The following is a 23,150-nucleotide window of genomic DNA, read 5'->3' on the forward strand; positions in this document are numbered from 1 at the left end:
ATATAAAGAGTAAAAGGGAGGTGAGAGTTGATATTGGACCATTGGAAAATGATGCAGGTGAGGTAGTAATGGGGAACAAAGAAATGGCAGATGAACTTAATGGGTACTTTGCATCTGTCTTCACTGTGGAAGACACTAGCAGTGTGCCAGAGATCCGTGAGTGTCAAGGAGCATGAGGATTACAAAGAAAAATGTGCTAGGCAAACTCGAAGTTCTTAAAGTAGATAAGTCACCTGGACTGGATGGACGACATCCCAAAGTACTGGAAGAGGTTGCTGAAGAGATAAGGGATGCATTGGTTATGATCTTTCAAGCATCACTTGATTCTGGTATGGTCCCGGAGGACTGGAAAATTGCAAATGTCAGTCCACTCTTTAAGAAGGGAGGAAGACAAAAGAGCAGAAATTATAGCAACACACACAAAATTCTGGAGGAACTCAGCAGGCCAGGCAGCATCTTTGGAAAAGAGTACTGTCAACGGTTCAGGCTGCGACCTTTCAGCAGAAAAGCAGAACAGCTGAAGGGTCTCGGCCAAAACGTCAACTGTACTCTTTTCCATAGATGTTGCCTGGCCTGCTGAACTCCTCCAGCATTTTGTGTGTGTTGCTCGGATTTCCAGCATCAGCAGATTTTTTTCTTGTTTGTGGGAGGAAATTATGAGCCAGTTAGGCTAAACCTCAGTGGTTGGGAAAGTGTTGGAGTCTATTACTAAGGACGAAGTGTCAGGGCACTTGGAGACTAATGATAAAATAAGTCAAAATCAGCATGGTTTCTGGAATGGGAAGTCTTGCCTGACAAATCTGTTAGAATTCTTCGAGGAAGTAACAAGTAGGGTGGACAAAGGAGAGGCAGTGGATGTCATTTACTTGGATTTTCAGAAGGCATTTGATAAGCTGCCACACAAGGCTGCTTAACAAGATAAAATCCTATGGCGTTGCAGGAAAGGTACTGGTATGGATAGCGGAATGGGGACAGGCAGGAGGCATTTAGTCAAAATAAAGGGGCCCTTTTCTGCTTAGCTGCCGGTGACTAGTGGTGTCCCTCGGGGATCAGTATTGGAACCACTGCTTTTCACAGTGTTTGTGATTTTGATAATGGAATTGATAGCTTTGTGGCAAAGTTTGCGGCTGATACCTTCTGGGAGTCTTGTACGAGGAATCCTAAGTCCCTCTGCACCTCTGATGTTTGAACCTTCTCCCCATTCAGATAATAGTCCGACTGTTGTTCCTTTTACCGAAATGCATTATCATACATTTTTCAACACTGTATTCCGTCTGCCATTTTTTGCCCATTTTTCCAATTTGCCTATGTCTTTCTGCAATCGCATTGCTTCCTCAACACTACCTACTCCTCCACCTATCTTCGTATAGTCATGGTCATACTTTATTGATCCCGAGGGAAATTGGTTTTCGTTACAGTTGCACCAACCAAGAATAGAGTATAAATATAGCAATATAAAACCATAAATAATTAAATAGTAATATGTTAATTATGCTGGTACTGGACTTATTTCTTGGCATAATTTACATATTACTATTTAATTATTTATGGTTTTATATTGAAAGGACTGGATAGGTGGATGTGGAGAGAATGTTTCCAATGGTGGGTCTATCCAGAACTAGAGGGCACAGCCTTAAAATCGAAGGGCGATCTATTAGAATGGAGCTAAGTAAGAGTTTTTTTAGAAATATAGAAAACCTACAGCACAATACAGGCAGATCTCACTCCTGTACGCCCTCTCATCACCACCTGAGATTCTACCAACAACAATTGTATCAGCAGCAATTTACCAGTTTGAAAGGTAACAGGAAGAGTAGGGGTCTCAGAACAGATCCCTGAGGCACACCACTGTTCATCGACCTCCACGCAGAATATGACCTGTCTACAACCACTCTTTGCCTTCTGTGGGCAAACAAATTCTGGATCCACAAAACAATGACCCCTTGGATCCCATGCCTGCTTACTTTCTCAATAAGCCTTGCATGGGATACCTTATCAAATGCCTTGCTGAAATCCATATACACTACCACTCCACCTTCATCAATGTGTTTAGTCACATTAGTCAGACTCGTAAGGCAAGGCCTGCCTTTCACAAAGCCATGCTGACTATTCCTAATCGTATTATGCCTCTCCAAATGCTGATAGTTCCTGCCTCTCAGGATCTTTTCCATCAACTTACCAACCACTGAAGTAAGACTCACTGGTCTATAATTTCCTGGGCTATCTCTACTCCCTTTCTTGAATAAGTGAACAACATCTGCAACCCTCCAATCCTCCGGAACCTCTCCCGTCCTCATTGATGATGCAAAGATCATCGCCAGAGGCTCAGCAATGATATCAGAAACTCAACTCCACCAGCCACAAATAGACTATGGCTTAGAGAACCGTATAGAGGCCAACTGACCCACCTGCTGTCGACTCAAACCTCTCCACCATCTGCACATACACCAGAGCAAAGGAATACTGCCCGCTCACCTGGACAAATGCAGCTCCAAAGGTCAAGGAACCTAACATCTCCTGGGACAAAGTAGCCTGCTTGACTGGACTCCATGCACTCCCTCCGCCACTCAACACAATATCTTTGAAATGCATACCTTCTACCAATGGGGGACACTGAGAAGCTTGTCGAGGCAGACACTGTCGCGGGCATGCATTCCCCACCACTCCTCACCCCCCCATTTTGGAAATACGCCACTGTTCCTCCATCACTTCTCCAAGAGGACCACAACCTTGTCGTAGGGTTTGGAGGCTTGTATACCTCAATGATCTGGAGAACTATGTTGGCTAGAGTCAGGGCAATCTCTTCCCTCGCCTCCCTGGGGTACATCTCATCCAGTCAATTATGACCAGCCCCCGACAGAGGTTCGATAGAAACCTGTAACCTCCAAACATGAACGCCCCTGTGCAAATAGCAGCCAGCTCACACATTAGAAGCACCACACACAAAACTCAGCAGGCCGGGCAGCATCTATGGAAAAGAATAAGCAGTCGACGTTCTGGCTGAGACCCTTCATCAGTACTGGAGAGAAAAAGATGAGGTCAGAGTAAGAAGGTGGGGGGGGGGGAATGGAGGAAGAAATACAAGATGGTAAGTGATAGGTGAGCCTGGGAGAGGGGAGAGACTTATCCAACTTGATGCTTTCCAAAAGCTCCAGAACATCCTCTTTCTTAATGTCCATATGCTCAAGCTTTTCAATCCACTGTGAGTCATCCCTACAATCGCCAAGATCCTTTTCCTTAGTGAATACTGAAGCAAAGTATTCATTAAGTACCTCTGCTATGTCCTCCAGTTCCATACACGCTTGTCCATTATCACACTTGATTGGTCCTATTCTTTTACGTCTTATCCTCTTGCTCTTCACATACTTGTAGAATGCTTTTGGGTTTTTCTTAATCCTGCTCGCCAAGGCCTTCTCAAGGCTCTCTCTGGCTCTCCTAATTACATTCTTAAGCTCCTTCCTGCTAGCCTCATAATTTTCTAGATCTCTATCACTACCTCAATTTTTTGAACCTATCATAAGCTTTTAGCCAGTGAGTTGTGAATCTTGGATATACTCTGCTACAGATTCCACTGGAGGCCAATTTCATGTGTATGTTTAACGTGGAAATTGGTCGTTTCCTGATTGGTCAGGGCATCAAAGGATATGGTGAGGACACAGGTGTATGGGTTTGATTGGGATCTGGGATCAGCCATGTTGGAATGGTGGAGTAGATTAGATGGGCTGAATGGCCTAATTCTGCTCCCATGTCTTCTGGTCTTATTTCAGCATATACAACCCTGAGATTCATTTTCCTGCAGGTATACACAGTAAGTACAAGAAATACAATAGGATCAATGAAAAAATACACATAACAGCACACACATACCATCAATGTGCAAAAGACAACAATCTGTGAAAAATACAAGAAGTAAGAATAAAAAGAAATAATTATTATTATTATTATACATTAGACATGTTGAACATGAGATGAAGAGGGAACAGTTCAGTGATGGAGCAAGTGAAATTGAGTGAAGTTTTCTTTCATTTACTTTCCTTTATATGCTGTTTTGTTTTCTAAATGTTAGAGACTGAATAATCCATAACTACAAGAGATTCTGCAGACACCTGAAATCAGAGCAATACATGCACAATGCTGAAGGAACTTACCAAGTCAGGCAACATCTATGGAGAGGAATAAGTTATTGACATTTTGGGACAAGTCCCTTCATTAAGACTGGAAAGAAGGGGGAAGAGGCCAGAATAAGAAGCTGGATGGTGGGGAAGGAGGACAAGCTGGAGGTGATAGGTGAAGCCAGGTGGGTGGGTGGGGAAGGGGGAGTGTGTGAAGTGAGAAGCTGGGAATTGATGGGTAAGACCAGGTACGGGGAAAGTTCAGCATACAAGAGCGAGAATGTAAAGTTGGCTGAGTGGTGTAATATCAACAACCTCTGACTCAATGTCAATAAGACCAAGGAACTAATTGTTGACTTCAGGAGAGGGAAACCAGAGATCCATGAGCCAGTAATCATTGGAGGATCAGAGGTGGAGAGGGCCAGTATCTTTAAATTCCTGGGTGTCACTATCACAGAATACCTGTCCTGGACCCATCACATAAATTTTATTGCAAAGAAAGTACAACAGCACCTCTACTTCCTCAGGAATCTGTGGAGGTTTGGTATGTCATCAAAAACCTTGGCAAGTTTGTGCTGAAACTGTGCTGACTGGCTGCATTACATCCTGGTAGGGGAACACCAAGGCCTTTGAGTGAAAAATCCTACAAAAGGTAGTGGATTCAGCCGAGTACATCATGGGTAAAACCCTCCCAACCATTGAGCACATCTACATGAAACGTTGCCATAGAAAAGCAGCATCCATCATCAAAGATCCTCATGATCCAGGCCATGTTCTCTTCTCACTGCTGCCATCAGGTAGAAGATACAAGAGCCTCAGAACTTGCACCACCAGGTTCAAGAATAGTTACTACCCCTCAACCATCGAGCTCTTGAACAAAAGGGGGTAGCTATATTCGTTTAAGTACTCTGTTCATGCTCGTTATTTATTGCTATTTATTTATCTCTGCATTTGCATAGTTTGCTTACAGTTTACAGATCCTGATGTTTATAGTTTACAGTTACTGTTCTATAGATACTAAGTATGCCCTCTGAAAAAGGATCTCAGGGTTGTATACAACAGGAATTCTGCAGATGCTGGAAATTCAAGCAACGCACATCAAAGTTGCTGGTGAACGCAGCAGGCCAGGCAGCATCTCTAGGAAAAGGTACAGTCGACTTTTCAGGCCGAGACCCTTCGTCAGGACTGTACGGTCAGGTCAGTCCTGACGAAGGGTCTCGGCCTGAAACGTCAACTGTACCTCTTCCTAGAGATGCTGCCTGGCCTGCTGCGTTCACCAGCAACTTTGATGTGTGTCTCAGGGCTGTATGTTGTGATGTGTATGTACTCTGATAATAAATTTTACTTTGAACTTTGTACTTTGAGGGGTAATGAAGTGCGAAGATGGGAGGTGATAGGTGAGACCAGTGAGGGGGAAGGTGAGGGAAGGTGTGTGGGTGAGGGAAGGGGAATGAGCTAAGAGGTAATAGATGGAAGAGGTTAAAGGGCTGAAGCAGGAGGCATCTGAGAGGGATAAAAAGAGAGGACAGAGGACTATGATAAAAAGGAATGGAGGAATAGCACCTGGGGCAGTGATGGACAGATGAGGTGAAGAGTAGGGGTAAGAAGAGAGCCAGAATGGGGATTTCAAAAAGAGAAAAGGGGAGGGCGGAGAAATTACCACAAGTTGTAGAAATCGATGTCCATGCCAACAGGCGTCTCCCTCATGGGCAGCAGCAACGAGTGATCCAAAGTCATGAAGGACAGGTCTGCGGAACAGCCAAGGCCACACAGCTCCCAGTAACCTGAGTATGTGTTCAGGTTATGATGTTTAGATACAGAACATTAACAAGAACAAAGGAGAGGGGGCACTACAACGGATAATGGGAAATGTGAAAGATGATGTAGGGCAGCAAGCAAGTCTGCTGTTGATCTGATCTGTCTTGGAAAGTACAAAACCAAGCAAGAATCATCCTAGTGACCACAAGATCGTAAAACATTGGAGCTGAATTAGGCCGTTTGGCCCATCAGTAGCTGATCCATTTCCCTTTTATTGCCTCCACAGCTGCTGGCGGTAATGAATTCCACAGATTCACCACCTTCTGGCTAAAGAAATTCTTCCTCATCTCTGTTCTAAATGGACACCCCCCTATCCTGAAGTTGTTCCCTCTGGTCCTAGACTCTTTCACTGTAGGAAACATCTTCACCACATCCACTCTATCTAGGCCTTTAAAATGTCTAAAGGTTTCAATGAGATCTCCCCTTCCTTCTTTTAAATTTCAATGAATACAAGCCCAGAACCATCAAACTCTCCTCATATGACAAGCCTTTCAATCCCGGAACCATTTTTCGTGAACCTCCTCTGAACCCACTCCAATGACAGCACATCTTTTCATACATAAGGGGCCCAAAGCTGCTCACAGTACTCCAAGTGAGGCCTCTGTCTCTGATTTTTGTTAACTTATTTACCTACAGGATCATAAAGTAGAAGACTTCATCGCTTCGCCGCTGTACTCAGTTCTTGTCATCAGTTATGAGATGTTGCTGCGGTGCCTGGAACAAATTCAGAGCATTCAATTCAACCTATTAATCTGTGACGAAGGGCACCGTTTAAAAAATAGTTCGATTAAGACATCCACGGCAATTCTTAGCCTCTCCTGTGAGAAAAGAGTGATTCTCACTGGTAAGTTATCAATAAATCATCACTAAGTCATTGGTGCAGAACTGAAAGCAAAGTTCAACACAAATTAATTTTCAGAGTACGTATATTTATTTATTTAGTGAAACAGCACAGAGTAGTCCCTTCGAGCCACACTGTCCTAGCAACTCCTGACAAACCCGATTAACCCTAACCTAATCACAGGAGAATTTTACAATGACCGATTAACTGACTAACTGGTACGTCTTTGGACTGTGGGAAGAAACCAGAGCACCCGGGGAAAACCCACACATTCCATGGGAGAACATACAAACTGCTTACAGAGTGGTGCTGGAATTGAACTCCAAACTCTGGAATGCCCCGAGCTGTAATAGTGTCGTGCTAACCCCAATGGTACCGAGCTGCCCAAATATCTCCATATACTTCAGATTCGTTTTCTTGAGGGCATTCACAGTAGGCACAAAAGTACAATAGAATCAATGAAAAATGACACACAAAGATGGACAAACAACTACTGTGCAAATACAAAAGGACAAATAATTAATAAGCAACAAATAAATAAATAATATTGCTGTTCCTTATGGCTGTACCACCCCATCATTCTTTCAAGATGCAATTTGTATCTCCTCTGTCTCGGCACTGCCTTGATGGAAGCAGTACCGTCATAGTATTTGAACATAGAACAGAGAACTCTGGCCACCCACTCTATCTATGCCTCTTATCCTCTTGTACACCCCTATAAAGTCACCTCTCATCGTCCTTCGCTCTAAAAAGAAAACCACTAGCTCATCCAAGCTATCTTCATAAGACATGGTCTCCAATCCAGGCAGCATCCTGGTAGGTCTCTGCATCCTCTCTAAAGTTTCCACATCCGTCCTATAATGAGATGACCAGAAATGAACACAATATTCCAAGTGTGGTCTCACCAGGGTCTTGTTGCCTCATGGCTCTCGAATGCAATCCCCTGACTAGTGAAGGCCAACACACAAACACTTGCATGGCTACGTTGTGGGGATCTATGGATGTAGACCCCAAGATCTCTCTGTTCCTCCACATGACCAAGCATCCTGTCATTAACCCTGTATTCTGTCTTCAAATTTGACCCTCCGAAGTGGATCATTTCACATTTCTCCTGGTTGAACTCCATCTGTCATTATTCAGCCCAACTCTGCATCCTGTTAATGCCCCTTGTAACCTGAAACAGCCTTCCACACTATCTACAACTCCACCAACCACAGTGCAGTACCAAGCCAATGGGCCCATCTAGTCCATGCTGAACTAGTACCATCGACCCACATAGAGTTCTGGGTAAAGGCAGATACTTTAGGGGAGTTAAGAAACTCTTAAATGGGCACATGGATGGTAGAGAAATAGTCATAGTCATAGTCATAGTCATAGTCATACTTTATTGATCCTGGGGGAAATTGGTTTTCATTACAGTTGCACCATAAATAATTAAATAGTAATAAAACCATAAATAATTAAATAGTAATATGTAAATTATGCCAGGAAATAAGTCCAGGACCAGCCTTTTGGCTCAGGGTGTTTGACCCTCCAAGGGAGGAGTTGTAAAGTTTGATGGCCACAGGCAGGAATGACTTCCTATGATGCTCAGTGTTGCATCTCGGTGGAATGAGTCTCTGGCTGAATGTACTCCTGTGCCCAACCAGTACATTATGTAGTGGATGGGAGACATTGCTCAAGATAGCATGCAACTTGGACAGCATCCTCTTTTCAGACACCACCGTCAGAGAGTCCAGTTCCATCCCCACAACATCACTGGCCTTACGAATGAATTTGTTGATTCTGTTGGTGTCTGCTACCCTCAGCCTGCTGCCCCAGCACACAACAGCAAACATGATCGCACTGGCCACCACAGACTCGTAGAACATCCTCAGCATCGTCCGACAGATGTTAAAGGACCTCAGTCTCCTCAGGAAATAGAGACGGCTCTGACCCTTCTTGTAGACAGCCTCAGTGTTCTTTGACCAGTCCAGTTTATTGTCAATTGGTATCCCCAGGTATTTGTAATCCTCCACGATGTCCACACTGACCCCCTGGATGGAAACAGGGGTCCCCGGTACCTTAGATCTCCTCAGGTCTACCACCAGCCCCTTAGTCTTTTTCACATTAAGCTGCAGATAATTCTGCTGACACCATGTGACAAAGTTTCCTACCGTAGCCCTGTACTCAGCCTCATCTCCCTTGCTGATGCATCCAACTATGGCAGAGTCATCCAAAAACTTCTGAAGATGACAAGACTCTGTGCAGTAGTTGGAGTCTGAGGTGTAAATGGTGAAGAGAAAGGGAGACAAGACAGTCCCCTGTGGAGCCCCAGTGCTGCTGATCACTCTGTCGGACACACAGTGTTGCAAGCACATGTGTGGGAGGGAAGGGTTAGCTTGATTTTGGAGTAGGTTAAATGGTTGGCACAACAATTGTGAGCCAAAGGACCTGTACTGTGCTGTAGTGTTCTATGTTCTATAGCACTTGCATAAGTTAATTGATTTATATGTACATTTACACCCACCACCCTGCCCCAGCATTCCTTCCCTGCCACCTTCATGCCTTTGGATCACTCAGACACACCCAGGCCTGAGACACCAGGCAAGGTCATTTGATTCCAAACAATTGGTTTATTGATCGTTACAGAATGTCTCTCGGGTGCTTCCCGCTCCCTCCCCTCTCCCTTCCCCTTTTCCCAACCATGATTCCCCTCTTCCTGCCCCCTTCCCACTCTCAGTCCACAATATAGACCTGTATCAGAATCAGGTTTATCATCACTCATATACAGTATGAAACTAGTTTTTTTGTGGCAGTAGTAGAGTGCAATACATAAAATTACTACAGAATTGTGCAAAAGTCTTCGACCTAGATATACCATATCTATGTGCCTAACACATTTGCACAGTACTGTGTGTGTCACCATATACTATGCTGAGATTCATTTTCTTGTGGGCATTCACTGTAAATGCAAACAAACCCAATAGAACCTCTGAAATGCTGCACACGACAGAGACAAACAACCAGTGTGCAAAATACAACAAACTGCAAATACAAAGAAAAATCATAAATTAATAAGGAATCTGTGTGCAATAAGCAATCATTGTAAAGATTTGATAGATCATATATTCAAAGTAAATTTGGTTACATTACAGGTACTCCAATACAAAATGATCTTCAGGAGTTCTACTCTCTAGTAGAATTTGTGAATCCAGGTGTCCTTGGATCTTCATCCACTTACAAAAAGATTTATGAGGAGCCTATCGTCCGGTCACAGCAACCCTCTGCAACCAAGGTGTGAACAAGATGTTAATTCTTAAACATGGTTTAAGTATTCTTAAACTGGCATGGACGGTCCCGAGCCTGGCTGTGAAAGCTGGCACGGCCCCTTTAAGGGTTCAGGATGGTCCTGCTAATTGGTAATCATGTTTCGAGTGCCAAGAATTGAGTATTTGAGGAACATCAGAACTGTGTTTGGTGCTCAATCATAAACCTACTGGTGATATTGTCTAGCCTTTGTTTTGTGCTCAGTTCCAGTTTGATACCTTGCTTTGGATACCACAGCATTTGGGTCCAAACCATCCTCATCAAGGGCTTTCGTCACAGTACACTTGAGCCAACGTGGAACCAGAGAGGTATCAGAGCCATTCGTCAGCTGGGAAAATTCCTCAGCTGCCACAGCGGGGAAGTTTCCAGAAAGAGCCTGGAGATACATTACCTCCAGGTCGCCGTTTGCCAGACTATTACTGGGAGGAAACTAAAGTCGTTCAGTTGAGGCTGTTGGTTGCTCTGCAGTGCAATCTTCCAGCCCTGGAGAGATTCGGTGGGATCTGGGTTCGTGCTGCGGCTTCCTCGTACAATGCTCATTAGTATTTGAACTCCCAGCGTCCTGGTTCACTTCGGAGGGCGGCAAGGTGGCCTTCATCATCTCTCTTCTGTCTGGAAGAACCCTAGCCTGGGCTACGGCACATTGCAAACGTAGGTCAGAGATTTGCTTGGATTCGGAGGAATTCATGAACGCTAGGAGAAAGGTGTTTCATCACCCCACCAGAGCCAGCGAGCCTCGGACTGGCTGATAAAGATTTCACATTCAACAGGGAGGATGGTCAGTGGCCGACTAGGTGATTGAAATCCAGACCTTGGCCCAGGAGAGCGCTATACCAGGACTCCAAGATGAGCTGAAGGATGCCCTCGCCTTCGGAGAGCCAGCAGAGAACTTAGAGGTTCTGATCGACCAATCCATCCATTTTGATAATTGTCTGACAGGGCGAAAGTGGAACCACTTCAGGAGGTTGAAGAGAGCCATTCCGAGCCCAGTCTCTTCGCATCGCAGTTCCACTCCTCAGCCTTGGGCCATCATCGGCCTGTTGCCTGCTCAAGTTCCAGTCAAACCCATGCAAGTTGGTTGCACTAGACTCTGCTGATGAGAGGTCCCGGCATTGGGGTCAAGGTGATTGCTTTTACTGCAGTGAAGCAGGTCACCTGCAGCTGAACGTCCAAAGCTACAGCCACCTGGAGATCTGCTAAGACCGTCCAGTGGCAGGAGGACTGTGACAGTAGCAGCTACTACGCCCAACCCCATGGATTCTGGTTTCGTGCCAAAGGTGGAGATAGCCGGGATAAGAACCTGAGGCAGGTAAAGGCTTTTGTGGACTCTGGGGCAATGGGTAATTCTTGGGATTTAAGAACTGTCTGTTGATTCGACATACCGCTGCGAGAATTGAGCCAGCCCATGCCCGGGCAATGCGTAGGGACGGGCTTGAACTGGCTTTCTTCGACAGTCCTGGACAGCCACCCGCTACAGTCCAGGCAGATTCAGGAACAGACAGTGGGTTTGCAGATGAGGATAGGGATCATGTGGAAGACATTAGTTCCTACGTTATTGACTCTTCACTCATACCCCTGATCCTCGGGTATCCTTGGCTGTCGCAGCATAGTCCGTCGGCAGACTGGAAGGAGTGGAGAATCATTGCTTGGTCCAGTCATTGTAAGAGAGTTTGTTTGCTGCATGGTATTCCGAGACCCAGAGTCTTCCCTGACCAATGACAAATAAGGAGGCGGCTGTCAGTATGAAGGAACCTAAGACCTTCTGGAAACCTAGTCCTGTCCTCAAGAGCAGACAAATCGGGATCCTGAAGGAACAAGACTACTCAAGAGGTTCAGACTTTTCAAGAGGCATTGGAGAGAGTTAAGAGGAGATTCACAAGGATGATTCTGGGAATGAAAGGGTTATCATGCAAGGAACATTTCATAGCTCTGGGTCTGTACTCGATGGAGTTCAGAAGGATGAGGGGGAACGTCACTGAAATCTTTCGAATGTTGAAAGGGCTAGACAGGGTAACTTGGAAAGGATGTTTCCCGTGGTGGGGGAGTCTAGGACAAGAGGGCACAGCCTCAGGATAGAGGGGCATACATTTAAAACAGAGATGCAGAAAATTTCTTTAACCAGAGGGTGATGAATTTGTGGAATTTGTTACCACAAGCAGTTGTGGAAGCCAGGTTGTATTTAAGGCAGAGCTTGATATGTTCTTGATTGGACACGGCATCAAAGGTTACAGAGAGAAGGCCGGGGTGTGGGGCTGAGGAGAGGAATAAAAGGATCAGCTATGATTGAATGGCAGAGCAGACTTGATGGGCCAAATGGCCTAATTCTGCTCCAATGTCTTATGGACCTATAGAACTATAGGGAGGGAATTTCTAGTTCAGGAAAGGTCCAAAGAGGTGCCTGAGGTGTCTGAGAAACCTGCCGCTAAGCTTATGCTTCCAGCCGCCGGGTCTCAAGGAGGGGAGAGACTCCTGTACACTGATCCTTGAAGCCTGTTCTGGGGGAGGAGTGGGGTGAGGGAGAGAACCTCTGTAATGCCTCGCTGCTGTTGCCTGAGGATGCAAGCGGGGATTTGGACTTTGATTTAGCCGCTGTTTCTATGAGGGAATTTTGTGAATGTAGGGAGAGGACTCTGAGGTCTGTCAAATCACCCGTCACCTAAGAAGCCTCGAGACACCCTCGAAGGAAGGTCCGGAGGAGACAGCAACACACAAACTGGTCAAAATCCCCTCCGTCTACAAGGGTTTGGAGGAGTTCTTCAGCAAGGGAAAGGCCTCAACTCTTCCACCGCACCAACCCTACAACTGTGCTATTGACCTCTGCCTGGTTCTTGTCCCCCATGGGATCAATTGTATGCTGTCAAGCCCAGAGAGAAGTGCAATGAAGAAGTATATAAAGGAAACTCTTTTCACAGGCTTCATTCGGTCCTCCACCTCACCCGCCGGTGCAGGCTTCTGCTTCGGGAAATATGGGAGCCTGCAGCCATGCATTGATTATTGGGGGTTAAACCGCATAATGGCCAAGAGTCGCTAACCCCTTCCACTCATAAATACAACTTCCGAAATGCTCCTTGGAGCGTGGGTATTCACAAAACTAGACCTATGGACTGCATATAATCTGGTCCTTATTAGGGAAGGTGATGAGTGGAAGACTGCATTGAATACACCGCCCGGGCACTATGAGTACCTGGTTATGCCCTTCGGCCTTGCAAGCACTCCAGCATTTTCCAAGCCTTTATAAACAACATACTCCAACATACCCTCCATAAGTATGCTTTTGTCTACTTGAATATTATATCATAAACACGAGGAATTCTGCAGACGCTGGAAATTCAAGCAACACACATCAAAGTTGCTGGTGAACGCAGCAGGCCAGGCAGCATCTCTAGGAAGAGGTACAGTCGACGTTTCGGGCCGAGACCCTTCATCAGGACTAACTGAAGGAAGCTTTCCTCCCATTTTCCAAAGACATACTAGGATTAGCAAATTGTGGGCATATCATGGTGGTGCTGGAAGCATTACGAAACTTGCGGGCTGCCCCCAGTTCATACTCAGACTGATTGGTTGTTGACACCAGTGACACTTTTTCCTGTCTGTTTTATTTGAAATGCGACAAATAACATTAATCTTAATCTTAGAAGTATGCCACCAGCTGCTGATTTTTAAGGTGAGGCAGGGGAAATCCACTATGTATCAGAACTAGGCAGAGTGTCAGCTTTGTATGATAAAACTGAACTTCAGTCTCTTCGTGCGTATCTTTGTTTTCTGCTTTAAATTTTGACCATTCTTTGCCACTGCAATGAGTTTGTAAAGGAATTGTACAAAAGACATCAAGTTTCTGATCATAATATGCCTCTTATGGACCACCCACATGCACTTCAAACTGGCTAGCTTCAGAATGGAGGGTGAACAGCAAGATGATGCAAAAAGTGCATGAATAAAGATTTTACAAGCAAATCTGATTGTGTTAAATTGGTTTTCAAGCCTCCAAATATTTAATAATATTACAATAGAGTTGTTTCGGGTGTATGTGTTTGCAAGTTTAACCTATACAATTGTTCAGTTTCTTGGCCAAAAATGCCCGTAAAGCTGAACAATAAACAATGAAGCCTTGTTCGAAAATGCATTAATTCAGGAATTCTCTCCTCAACATTCCAGCCTTTGCTCATTTGCGATTTCTTTTTGTCCGCAGGATGAAAAGCAGTTGGGTGAAGAAAGGGCAGCGGAGCTATGCCGATTAACGGGGCTCTTCATACTTCGGCGCACACAGGACATCATTAACAATTACCTCCCTCCGAAGACTGAATGGATTATCTTCTGCCGCCCCACTGCGCTGCAGCTCGAACTCTATCACAAGCTACTGTCGTCTCACACAGTGAAATCTTTCCTACAGGGAACGCTGGATAGCAGTCTCCACTTAATATGCATAGGGTTACTGAAGAAACTCTGCAATCACCCTACGCTTCTCTATAATACAGTAAAGGTATTGGTTTGAGGTGCATATGAGCATCAGCTCCCTAAGAGCCAGTAGTAATCTTTATAAGATTATGACAGGCATAGTCAGAGGAGGCAGACAATATCTTTTTCTCCCAGGGTTGAAATGTCTAGTACCAGAGGACGTACATTTAAGGTGAGATGGGTTAATTTCAAAGGAGATACAAGAGGCAAGTTTTTTTGCACACACAGTGGTGGGTGCCTGGAATGCACTGCCTTTGGTGGTGGTAGAGGCAGATATGTTGGAGACTTTTAAGAGACACTTAGACAGGCACATGAATGCGAGGGAAATGAAAGGATATGGACATTGTGTAGGCAGAAGAGATTAGATTAGTTGGCCATTTGATTATCTGTTCGGTCCCTGGAATTGTGTGCCACGGTAGTTGTTGGGGGCAGCACGACTTGAAGAGCCAGAAGGGCATACTTCATGCTGTATCTCTAAATACATAAAATAAATAGATCCAGTGCAGCTCAAAAAATAAACACAGTAAGATAAAGGACACAATAATACAAGAACACAATAAATGTAAATACATAAGATAGTTTTTACACAGATTGTACGTTCACAAAGTGACTCTCGGCAGAGGAGTGTCTGGACTGACAGGAAATGATACAGTAGTGATGGTTGGGGGTGTGGAGGGGTGGGTTAGTGGGTGGAGGTGTTGATCAGCCTTACTGCTTGGGGAAAGTAACAGTTTTTCAGTCTGGTGGTCCTGGCATGGATATTGCATAGCGTCCTCTCTGATGGGAGTGGGACAAACAGTCCATGAGGAGGGTTAGTGGGATCCTTCAAGATGTTACTGGTCCTTGTCCGACACCTTTGATGGTTGGTAGGCTGGTGCTGGTGATGCGTTGGGCAGTTTTGACAACCCATTGTAGAGTCTTCCTGTCCACCGCAGGGCAGTTTCTGGACCATTCAATCATGCAACCTGGCAGAATGCTCTCTGCTCATGAAAAGATAACAAAAGAATAGAGTGAAAATTTACAAGTATGTTGTCAGAACTGCCAGAGCTGAGTTAGAGGGAAAGCTTGAATAGGTTAGGACTGTATTCCCTTTGCGTAGGAGAATGAGGGGAGATTTGATAGAGGTATACAAAATTATGACAGGTATAGATAGCAGGCTTTTTCTACTGAGATTGAGATGAGAATTAGAGGTCACAGGCTAAGGATGAAAGGTGAAATATTTAAGGGGCACCTGAGTGGGTAAGTTCCAAACTTGGACTCTGAGGATAGTGTGATTGTGGAATGAGATGCTAGTGGAAGTGGTGAATGTGAGCTTGATAGCAATAGCAAGGGAAATTTGGACAAGTACGTAGGTGAGAAGGGTGTGGAGGGGGTTGAAGGTGCCGGTTGATGGGACTAGACAGAATAACGGTTCGGTGTGGTCTAGACGGACCAAAGGGCCTATTCTGTGCTCTGTGCTCTGTGCTCTATCACTCTATGACACTATTTCTTTTCCAAATGCCTATCATCACATCAGCAAATCAGCAGAAATCAAAATGCTGGAATAGACCAAACTGTTGGCCCTAACAGGGATGAATAGTTTGTTAGTGAAAGTAATAATTTGAGCCTTTGACTTTTATTGCAACATGATTCAGGCGAGGAATGGAGAAAAGTTTACAAAAACACAGAGGAGCCGCTAACAGTTTTTTCAAGGATCAAGGGTAAACTTTATTCACCAAATACATTTACAAGTGTTGGGAATTTGCTGTGGTGGGTTGGTCAGGGTGTGACATGCAACAAAAACAGCAACATTCAACAAATATAAAGTGTAAATAATTATATAAAAAATAAAGTTAGAGGTTAAAGTACAGATATGGAATAAAATGTCCTTAAATACGTAAATGCCAGTATGTAAACAGCTTTACAAAAAAGTGGTTTAAAGTGTTTACAGTGCACTGCAGTGACAGTGGGTAAAAGATAGAGGGGGTAGGGAGGGGGCTAACTAGAATGGTTGATCAGGTTAACTGCCTGGGGAAGAAACATTTTAAATGGCATGAAGTTTTTGTTTTAATAAAACAAAACTTTTAAGAGACTTTTGGATAGGTACATGGAGCTTAGAAAAATCAGGGGCTATAGGTAAGCCTAGTAATTTCTAAGGTAGGGAGATGTTCAGCACAATTTTGTGGGCCGAAGGGCCTGTATTGTGCTGTAGGTTTTCTATGTTTCTATTAATAGCCCTATAGTGCTATTATTGACCATTTCTGCCATTTCTTGATACTTTTTCTGCAATAGAGTTCACTTCACAAAAATGTTCTGATAATTCTGCATTGAGGTGAATGAGTATAGCTGCTTGAGGATTAATATTGATTTAAGAAGTTTGAATTTAAAAAGTACTTTAATGACTTAGTAGTTTAATTGTTGTGTAAAAATGTACTGTGTTTATAGAAATGGAGGAATTTGCCTTAGAGAGGTGCAGAGGAGATTTACCAGGGTGCTGCCTGGGATCAGGGAGCATGTCTTATGAAGAAGGGTTGACTGAGTCAGGGCTTTTCCCTTTGGAGTGAAAGAGGTGTACAAGATGATAAGAGGCATTGACTGAGTGGACAGCTAGAGTGTTTTTTTCCAGGACAGAAATGGTGAATACAAGGGGGCATTATTTTAAGGTGATTGGAGGAAAGTATGGGGGAGGGGGGAATGTCAGAGGTTTAGGTTCTTTACACAGATTGGTGGGTGCATGGAACACACTGCCAGAGGTGGTGGTAGAGGCAAGTATATTAGGAACGTTTAAGAAACCCTTAGATTGATGAAAGAAACATTGAGGGCTTTGTGGGAGGGAAGGGTTAGCTTGATCTTAGAGTAGGTTAAAAAGTCAGCTCAACATTGTGAACCAAAGGGCTTGTACTATGCTGTAACGTCTATGGTCTGTGCACCTCAGAAATATATCCCAGAATAATGTATTGAAGAGCAGTGTAACCTGCTACTTTGGAGTCAATATTTCTTCAGAGAAAAGCTTTCGAAGCACTGTAAGAATTATCTTGGTTTCTGGCACATTAATTAAAATGGAATAAATGACCCGTCTCTTCACTTTCTTAGGGAAATGAAAATTGCTCCATAAATCCCGATTTTGATCCACCGTTGGACATGAACCCTTACAAAGATCTGACCAGCATATTTTCGATGAACCGTGAACCAGATGTATTCACTGCCATGGATTCAGGGAAACTAAAAGTACTGAGAGATCTTTTAGTAGGCATTCGTGCACAGAGTTCAGCTGAAAGGTAGGGAAAGGAGCTGGATTTCTATTTCTTGAGAGTCTTAGACCATCAGACAGAGGACCCTCACCAATGCCAACACATCTTTTCTTAGATAAGGGGCCTAAAACTGCTCACAATACTCCAAATGCGGTCTTATAAAGCCTCAGCAATCTGAAAATCTAATTTTAGAAATATTTTTGCATAGTCACGTAAAAATATTGTATAAATGTATGAATGCATTTGCCATGGGTTGATTGGCGAAGATGTCTTAATTTGTTTGTGTGTAATTTTTCATTGATTCTACTGTATTTCTTTGTTCTATTGTAAATGCCCACAAGAAAATGAACCTCAAGGTACAAACGTTTGTGAATATGGTAACGTATACGTACCTTGATGATAAATTTACTTTGAACTTTGAAAAGGAGTGCATGGATTGAGGCACAACTGCGCGGGCACGTGGACGTCAGTAAGTTAGACCAGTGGGAAGGATTTAAAAGCAGAACATTTTTTCTTCAGCAGTTTGATCGAGGCACGACTGAGCAGGCACATGGATGTCAGCGAGTTAGACTGGCGGGACGGATTTAAAAGGAGAGCATTTTTTCTTCAGCTGTTTGATCAAGGCATGACCGCACAGGCGCGTGGACGTTAGTGAGTTAGACCAGCATGAAGAATTTAAAAAGAAGATAGCTTTATAGAGCGGGTGTCGGAGTAGAGGGAGTCAGAGTAGCAAGGCTTTGGCTCAATAGGGCTTCGGCGATAGAGGGTCGAGGCGAGATAAGTTACTTGTGAAGAGCAGGAATAGGAAGTATGTCTGCGAGGCCGGTGTCCTGTACTGGGTGTCAGATGTGGGAGGTCCTGGAGTCTCCCAGTCTCCCGGACGGCCACATCTGCACCAGGTGTATGGAGCTGCAGCTCCTTAAGGACTGGGTTAGGGAACTGGAGATGGTCAGGAAAAGTGAGGAGCTATAGGCAAGTAGTCACACTGGGGCCTCGGGAGACAGGTAAGTGGGTAACAGTCAGGAGAGGGAAGGGCAGGAGTCAGATGCTAGAGAGTACCCCTGTGGCTGTCCCCCTCAACAATAAGTACTCCTGCTTGAGTACTGTTGGGGGGAGTGACCTACCTGGGGGAAGCAACAGTGGTTGTGCCTCTGCCACAGGGTCCGGCCCTGTGGCTCAGAAGGGTTGGGAAAGGAAGAGGATGGCAGCAGCGATAGGGGACTCCAGAGTTAGGGGGTCAGACAGGCGATTCTGTGGACGCAGGAAAGAAACACGGATGGTAGTTTGCCTCCCAGGTGCTAGGGTCCAGGATGTTTCTGATCGCGTCCACAATATCCTGAAGTGGGAAGGTGAACAGCCAGAGGTCGAGGTACACATTGGTACCAACGACATAGGCAGGAAAAGGGAAGAGGTCCTGAAAACAGACTATAGGGAGTTCGGAAGGAAGTTGAGAAGCAGGACCATAAAGGTAGTAATCTCGGGATTATAGCCTATGCCATGTGACAGTGAGTATAGGAATAGAGTGAGGTGGAGGATAAATGTGTGGCTGAGGGATTGGAGCAGGGGGCAGGGATTCAGATTTCTGCATCATTGGGACCTCTTTTGGGGCAGGTGTGACCTGTACAAAAAGGATGGGTTGTACTTGAATCCCAGGGGGACCAATATCCTGACGGCGAGGTTTGTTCAGGCTATTGGAGAGAGTCTAAACTAGAATTGCTGGGGGTTGGGAACCGAACTGAAAAGACCAAGGAAGAGGTGGTTGGCTCACAAATAGAGAAAGCTTGGAGACAGTGTGAGACGGAGGATAGGTAGGTGATAGAGAAGGGATGTGCTCAGCTGATGGTTTGAGATGTGTCTGTTTTAATGCAAGGAGTATTATGAACAAAGCGGATGAGCTTAGAGCGTGGATCAGTACTTGGAGCTATGGTGTTGTGGCCATTACAGAGACTTGGATGGCTCAGGGACAGGAATGGTTACTTCAAGTGCCAAGCTTTAGATGTTTCAGAAAGGATGGGGAGGGAAGTAAAAGAGGTGGGGGCATGGAACTGCTGATCAGAGATAATGTCACGGCTGCAGATAAAGAGGATGTCATGGATGTATTGTCTACAGGTCTCTGTGAGTGGAAGTTAGGAACAGGAAGGGGTCAATAACTCTAGTGGGTGTTTTTTAAAGACCACCCAATAGTAACAGGGACAATGAGGAGCAGATAGGGAGAGAGGTTCTGGAACTGTGCAATAATGGGAGATGTGCCTGTCATGATGGGAGATTTTAATTTCCCCAATATTGGTTGGCATCTCCCTAGAATGAGGGGTTTAGATGGGGTGGGGTTTGTTAGGTGTGTTCGGGAAGGTTTCCTGACACAATATTTAGATAAGCTTACAAGAGGAGAGGCTGTACTTGATCTGGTATTGGGAAATGAACCTGGTCAGGTGTCAGATCTCTCAGTGGGAGAGCATTTTGGAGATAGTGATCGCAATTCTATCTCCTTTACCAGAGCATTGGAGAAAGATAGGAACAGACAAGTTAGGAAAACGTTTAATTGCAGTAAGGGGAAATTTGAAGCTATCGGGCAGGAACTTGGAAGCATAAATTAACAACAGATGCTCTCAGGGAAATGTATGGCAGAAATGTGGAAAATGCACAGGGAATATTTGCGTGGCGTTCTGCATAGGTACATTCCAATGAGACAGGGAAAGGATGGTAAAGTACAGGAACTGTGGTGTACAAAGGCTGTTGAAAATCTAGCAGGAAGGGAAGAAAAGTTTATGAAAAGTTCAAAAAAGTAGGCAAAGGTAGAGATCTGGAAAATTATAAGGCTAGCAGGAAGGAGCTTAAGAATGAAATTAGGGGAGCCAGAAGGAGCCATGAGAAGGCCTTGGTGAGCAGGATTAAGGAAAACCCCAAGGCATTCTACAAATATGTGAAGAGCATGATGATAAGACGTGAGAGAATAGGACCAATCAAGTGTGACAGTGGAAAAGTGTGTATGGAACCGGAGGAGATAGCAGAGGGACTTAATGAGTACTTTGCTTCAGTATTCACTATGGAAAAGGGTCTTGGCGATTGTAGGGATGACTTACAGCGGACTGAAAAGCTTGAGCGTATACACATTAAGAAAGAGGATGTGCTGGAGGTTTTGGAAAGCATCAAGTTGAATAAGTCACTGGGACTGGACGAGATATACCTCAGGCTACTGTGAGAGGCGAGGGAGGAGATTGCTGAGCCTCTTGCAATGATCTTTGCATCATCAGTGGGGACGGGAGAGGTTCCGGAGGATTGGAGGGTTGCAGGTGTTGTTCACATTCAAGAAAAGGAGTAGAGATAGCCCAGGAAATTATAGACCAGTGAGTCTTTCTTCAGTGGTTGGTAAGTTGATGGAGAAGATCTTGAGAGGCAGGATTTATGAACATTTGGAGAGGCATAATATGATTAGGAATAGTCAATATGGCTTTGTGAAAGGCAGGTCGTGCCTGATTGAATTTTTTAAGGATGTGACTAAACACATTGATGAAGGTAGAGCCATAGATGTAGTGTATATGGATTTCAGCATGGCATTTTACAAGGTACCCCATTCAAGGGTTATTGAGAAAGTAAGGAAGCATGGGATCCAAGGGGATCTTGTTTTGTGGATCCAGTAAGTACATATTCGGCACAGCATTATGGGCCTAAGAGCCTGTATTATGCTGCAGGTTTTTTATGTTTCTATTTATGTTTACCGCAGCATAAAAGCCAGGACCAACAGGCTCCGAGACAGCTTCTTCCACCAGGCCATCAGACCGATTAACTCATGCTGATACAATTGTATTTCTGTGTTATATTGACTGTCCTGTTGTACATACTATTTATTATGAATTACTATAAATTGCATATTGCACATTTCGACAGAGACGTAGCGTAAAGCTTTTTACTTTATATGTCACCATACCTGCATGCAGTATGACACCGTCCCCCTCCCTTCCTCCTCTACTACCTATTCTGGCATTTTACCACTTCTCACCTACCTATTATTTCCCCCTGGGCCCCCTCCTCCTTCCCTTTCTCCTATTGTCCACCCTCCTCTCCTGTCAGATTCTTTCTTCTCCAGCCCTTTAGCTTTCCTACTCACCTTGTTTCACCTACCATCCAGGTAGCATCCTTCCCCTCCCCCACCTTTTTTCTGGCATCTCCCCCCTCTCTTCTCAGTCCTGAAGAAGGGTCTTGGCCTGAAATGTCGGCCGTTTACTCTTCTCCATTGATGCTGCCTGACCTGCTGAGTTCCTCCAGGATTTTGTGTGTGTTGCCGTGGATTTCCAGCATCTGCAGAATCTCTTGTGTTTATGTCATTATCCACGACCTTGACATTCATTTTCATGCAGGCAGTTACAGGAAAATAAAGAAATACAATAGAATTTACAAAAAAATTATACATAAACAAAGACTGACAAACAGCCAGTGTGCAGAAGAAGACATACTATAAATAAAAGTATAATACTGAGAATGAGTTGTGGAGAGTCTTTGAAAGTGAGTCTGTAGACTTTAGAATCAGTTCAGAGTTGAGGAGAGTGGGACTATCCCCTCTGGTTCAGGAGCCTGGTGGTTGGGGGATAATAACTATTCCTGACTCTGTGGTGTGGGACCCTGATGGCAGCAGTGAGAAGAGAGCATGGTCTGGGTGGTGGGGGCCTTTGATGATGGATGCAGCTTTCTTGTGGCAGTGCCCTTTGTAGATATGCTCAGTGGTGGGGAGGGGTTTGTCTTTGATGGACTGGGCTGTGTCTGTAGTAGACCCGCTATGGTATCTACTCTTAACTAGGTCATAATCAGTCACTGATTATAAGACCATAAGACAAATGAGCAGAAGCTGGCCATTCGGCCCATGAGTCTGCTCCGCCATTTTATCATGAGCTGATCCATTCTCCCATTTAGTCCCACTCCCCCGTCTTCTCACCATAACCTTTGATGCCCTGGCTACTCAGATACCTATCAATCTCTGCCTTAAATACACCCAATGACTTGGCCTCCACTACCGCCCGTGGCAACAAATTCCATAGATTCACCACCCTCTGGCTAAAAAAATTTCTTCGCATCTCTGTTCTGAATGGGTGCCCTTCAATCCTTAAGTCATGCCCTCTCGTACTAGACTCCCCCATCATGGGAAACAACTTTGCCACATCCACTCTGTCCATGCCTTTTAACATTCGAAATGTTTCTATGAGGTCTCCCCTCATTCTTCTAAACTCCAAGGAATACAGTCCAAGAGCGGACAAACGTTCCTCATATGTTAACCCTCTCATTCCCGGAATCATTCTAGTGAATCTTCTCTGTACCCTCTCCAACGTCAGCACATCCTTTCTTAAATAAGGAGCCCAAAACTGCCCACAGTACTCCAAGTGAGGCCTTACCAGC

The 23,150-nt window shown here is 44.7% G+C and overlaps 1 protein-coding gene across 3 annotated transcripts in view; it reads left to right on the plus strand.

Annotated features, from left to right (window-relative positions):
- Positions 1 to 23,150, plus strand: part of rad54b (RAD54 homolog B) — a 222,473-nt gene that overhangs the window by 161,141 nt on the left and 38,182 nt on the right. For all 3 annotated transcript variants that reach the window (XM_072251878.1, XM_072251885.1, XM_072251892.1), the window contains 4 exons: positions 6,567 to 6,774; positions 9,909 to 10,048; positions 14,270 to 14,560; positions 17,608 to 17,792. In XM_072251878.1, the coding sequence (XP_072107979.1) occupies positions 6,567 to 6,774; positions 9,909 to 10,048; positions 14,270 to 14,560; positions 17,608 to 17,792 (824 nt within the window). The remainder of the gene's footprint in view (positions 1 to 6,566; positions 6,775 to 9,908; positions 10,049 to 14,269; positions 14,561 to 17,607; positions 17,793 to 23,150) is intronic.

Source organism: Mobula birostris, chromosome 1 (assembly GCF_030028105.1).
Source record: "Mobula birostris isolate sMobBir1 chromosome 1, sMobBir1.hap1, whole genome shotgun sequence".
Classification (NCBI taxonomy): domain Eukaryota; kingdom Metazoa; phylum Chordata; class Chondrichthyes; order Myliobatiformes; family Myliobatidae; genus Mobula; species Mobula birostris.